The following is a 4,376-nucleotide window of genomic DNA, read 5'->3' on the forward strand; positions in this document are numbered from 1 at the left end:
GCAAGACTTTTCACCGAGTCTTCCACTCCTTCTACTGATGTCTTGATCTTCGCATTGAGATCATTAAAAGCGACACAAGTTCCATTGACCAACTTCTCCATGTTGGTCACTGTCCCAGTCAGCTCTGCAACATCTCGCGAGATGACTGACACCCGATCATCGACCATGAAATCTTCTTCAGCAGAAACCATACTACCTGAAGGGGTCATGGCTTTCTTCTTTGGTGTCATTGTCACTCTCAATGTCGGCAAGGCTCTGCTACCAACTTGTCACGGGCTTAGAAGCGAAGGCCCCCGCGACGTAGCTTCAAAAATTTGCAAACACCTAAAGCAAACCTTTTAAGTGCATAAGCAACACATAACATACGTGCATAAGCGAAAGCAAGAATATACACATGCACAAACAATAAGTGAGCAAAGAGACAAGGATGCAAAAAGCTTCTTTATATATACTTGAAAGCAAAGTACATCAAGAGGGGAAGAGAGGATCCAAATACATGGGGTACTTAAGCCATAAGGCCTTGTGGGGCTCTCGAGAGTGCCAACAAGGTATATACATCAAAGTAAAAAGGTGAAAAATGTGGCGGTCCGGAACACTCACAACTTATTGATGTAAAAACATCTTATTCCTCTGGATCATTAATGTGTACACTTAGCTTTGGCCTTGCAGCAAGGGCCATACACCTCGACGCCCAGCATAGGCCCCTGGGGTTTGGGGGGGGGGGGGGGGGGGGGGTTGGTCATCGCCGATATGATGACCTTTGTATGGCAGGCTAAACTAGTGTGACCAAGTCTAAGTCCTATTGTGATTGCGGTATTTTCAAGTTATAAAAAAAAACCATACACCCATCAACTAAAAAAAAGGAAAAAAATTATAAAAATATATCATTTTTCATGAAAAAAAGAAAAAGGTGGTTTCTAATAAAGCGGACCCGGATCCGATCACATGTCCTGTTGTTGGATCGGTTTGCACCCGGGAAGGATGTCCTGATTTGAATCCCTAATTTTGGGATCCGTCCTTTGTCCTTATCGGGTCTCCATCGAATTTGGATAAATTTTCTATTTTTATACGGGTCAAGAAAACCTCCCACAGTAAGCCTTATCAGTTTCATTTAAATGAATTTCTATATTTAACCTAAAATCCTCAAAAACTGAGACACCCAACTTCACGACCCTTGGATTTCGGTATCCAACGGTCAGAATGAAGGAGATGGATGGAGGGATAACGTACCATCACCATGTCCCTCATCATCCATCATGATGGACTCATACATCCCGGAACCATTCACCAGCATCCACGTGTCCATCCGCTCTCGTGGCAGAACTGCTTCCTCAGCATGTAATCGCATGTGCGAGCCCCTCGCGAGGTGGGCCCCCTCTCTCTCTCTCTCTCGCGTTCTCCCTTCCCTTCTTCTTCTTCTGCTCCCTATAAATACAGAGAGATAGACTCCGATGGCGTGAGGCTCGCCGGAAAACCAGATTACCGGCGGAATGGAGGACGAGATCCCGGTGGCGTCCCGCAGGAACGGAAGTTCCTCTGCCATCCGCTTCCTCGGGCTACTGAAGCAACCCGACCCCGACTCATCCTTCGAGCTCGAGGAGAGCGACGTCGTCTGGTCCGGCGACTTCTCCGACGCTTCCGGTCACCTCAGGTCGCCTGAATCCTCCCCGACCTTCAACAACAAAAACAACAACGGAAACTCCCTGTCTTCCCCGGCGTCGCTCTCCCCGGTCTCTTCCGGCGGGGGTCGACGCGTACACTCCTTCAAGCAGGAGCGGTCGGGGCTGTCAGCCGCGCTCGGGGGCGAGAATCGGTCGTTCGTGCAGCGGAAGGCGGCGCTCGACCCTCTTATCTCCGCCGCGCGCAACATTCCGCCGCCGGTGCCCGTGCTGACTTCGCGGCCGGGATCGGGCTCGGAGGATTTCTCTGGCAGCGGCGGGGGATCATCGGGGAAGTACCACAAGTCGGCGCCGGTGAACGTGCCGGTCTGGTCTAGGGTTAACCATCGGCCGGAGAACCCGCCCAATTTCGCCGAGGATGACGACGAGACGGACGACGAGATGCTGCCGCCCCACCTGCTGGTCGCACGTGAGTCAGCGAGGTCGCACGTGACGACGTTTTCGGTGTTCGAAGGCGTGGGTCGAACCCTCAAGGGAAGGGATCTCCGGCGGGTGCGGAATGCCGTGTTCCGGAAGACAGGTTTTCTGGACTGAATCTGTTCCCCTCTGCTCCCTCTTTTTCCTTCTGTTCTGCCCATAGAAATACCCAATTTTCCTTCATTTTCCCCCTCTTCATTAATTTCTTCTATGCGTTGTGGGTTCTTTTCTTCCCCACTTTTCTGCTTGGGGCTCTTCACAGACTGAGGGTGTTGTGTTATAATGAAAGTAGGGTTTCTGGTGATGTATTTTTGTTGGAGAAGATAAAAGGATAAAGATCGCCTTTCCCGTTCTTTTTGGGTATCTGAAGTACGATCAAGCATAAGAAATAAACGACATTTTTTCTTTTTGTTGGAGATTTATGTGGTGTTTTCAGGAATAGGTCCTTTTGAAACCTCCTTTTACTTATCCCCTCTTTCCACTGGTTAATTTCTGGCTTTTGCATTGCAATTGAATTAAGTTGATGGTGGTAGTGCGAGAACTTGATTTTTACTGGTGGCCTAACTTCAGATTTTATGTAATTGATGCGTTTCGATGTGAAAGCCATTATGTAAGAGTAACTTTTCCAATGGGCCTGGTGCATTCTGCAATTACACGCTCTGTTTGGTCCATTTGAAACTTTTTCATCAAATCCAGTTTCTGCATTTTAATCCTTTTGTTGCCTTACTAATAATTGTTGCTCTGTACACTTTGTACATGGTTTGCTTATGGTGGTCCTCCTCGTTTTAATCATTTGATTACTGTTTTAAGATGAATTGGAGGTAGATAGTTTTATACTTATTGTAAAAGCTACCTTTCCACTACTACTAATGCATATGTGGGATGACTCTTTTTCTACATGTTAATGTGATTGAATGATTTCATCTGCTTCATTGTTTTCACTATTCCTCCCCCACAGTTAGCGTACTGTCTAAGACTCTTTGCTTATCCAATTATGGATGCACTGCATGCTGATATGGTGAAGTGACTTTTTACTAGTTATTAACATTTGAACTTTAGTTCATAAAAAGGAGTGGAGCAAATTCTTTTTTGCCCTAACCTTCCATAAGAGGCTTTTGGTTCTAATCGTCCCGGAGATATGAATTTCCTGAATGCTGCGTTGACTTCTATCTCTGGACTACTGGGAAGTATCTTTCTTCCAGCGGATCACTTTTGGGTAATTTCTCTGTGGTGGAATCTAGCTATCCTAGGGAAGCTGTTGGTCGTTTCGTGTGAAAATCTACAAGAAGAAATATATAAGTGATTTTAGTAATTGTGAAGGGAATTGATTCAGCTTTTCCAGTGTGAAACCAATGGAAAATTTTCAACAGAGAGTGCTTTGTTGTCTGACTAGTCCTAGATACATGTGTAGCTTGGTTTGTAATATATCTGTGATGTTAACTATGGGTTGATATATGGTTTGATAGATATACATTGTGGAATTATATTTTTTATTCCTTTCTTTAGGGTGAAATACGTGAAATTTGGAGATAAAAAGAAATTATAATATATGGAAGCATGTTCGACAACCTCTTTTTAGATTGTTGGTGGATAGCTTAAGTGTACGTACCAATAAGAATATGAAATGATGATAAGAATCAGGCTAACAGGGATCTCTACTGTCAATTTCTCATGGCCAGATTAAGGATATCATAGATTGAGATTGCATTAATGAAATTCTTCTATATGTATACAGTTTTATCCTTCTTTGTCTCAGTTCCTTGGGCTTTTCTTGTAAAAGCAAGCTTATTGTATTTAATATGAGCATCTCAATGTGAATTGTTTCAGGTTAATTTAATCCTTTTTGTCTTACTAATTGTTTATTGTTTCAGGTTAATTTAATCCTTTTTGTCTTACTAATTGTTTTCCATTTATCTGTTTCCTCAAGTAGCAGCATTGGCTAACATTTTCAGCTTGAAGGAAAAATCAAATAAAAAAGTATATTCTTTGTTCTTCATCGTTCAGTTTATACCATGCTAGTCTCATGGCTATGCATCATTGGTATACATAATTTATGGAGTAAACACCTATCAGGCTAAAGAAGATGCTAGACTGCTTAGTCCATTTCCTGAACATGTTGTTTTTGCCTAAAACCTTGGCAATTAGTGAATCAGTCATCTTCTATTCACTTTTATTAGGTCAGCTGCCTTTTCACATGTTACTATGCATGTCAAAAAGCCACATAATGGAAAAGGATGCCCTTGGCATCTTGATCCTTTTGTCGACACCGAACTAAGCTGA

The 4,376-nt window shown here is 43.6% G+C and overlaps 1 protein-coding gene across 1 annotated transcript; it reads left to right on the forward strand.

Moving 5' to 3' along the window:
- The first annotated feature begins 1,464 nt into the window (after window positions 1-1,464).
- LOC149836306 (uncharacterized) lies at window positions 1,465-2,840 on the forward strand. Its single transcript, XM_090010845.1, has one exon. It carries the CDS (start codon window positions 1,491-1,493, stop codon window positions 2,211-2,213), a length of 723 nt encoding a protein of 240 aa, XP_089866971.1. The 5' UTR covers window positions 1,465-1,490; the 3' UTR covers window positions 2,214-2,840.
- The last annotated feature ends 1,536 nt before the right edge of the window (window positions 2,841-4,376 follow it).

This window comes from Nuphar pumila, chromosome 6 (assembly GCF_984573655.1).
Source record: "Nuphar pumila chromosome 6, dmNupPumi1.hap1.1, whole genome shotgun sequence".
NCBI classification, from domain to species: domain Eukaryota; kingdom Viridiplantae; phylum Streptophyta; class Magnoliopsida; order Nymphaeales; family Nymphaeaceae; genus Nuphar; species Nuphar pumila.

Bases quoted from the DNA above. Each gene is read 5' to 3' on its own strand.
- LOC149836306 (XM_090010845.1), top strand. From the start codon at position 1,491: ATGGAGGACGAGATCCCGGTGGCGTCCCGCAGGAACGGAAGTTCCTCT.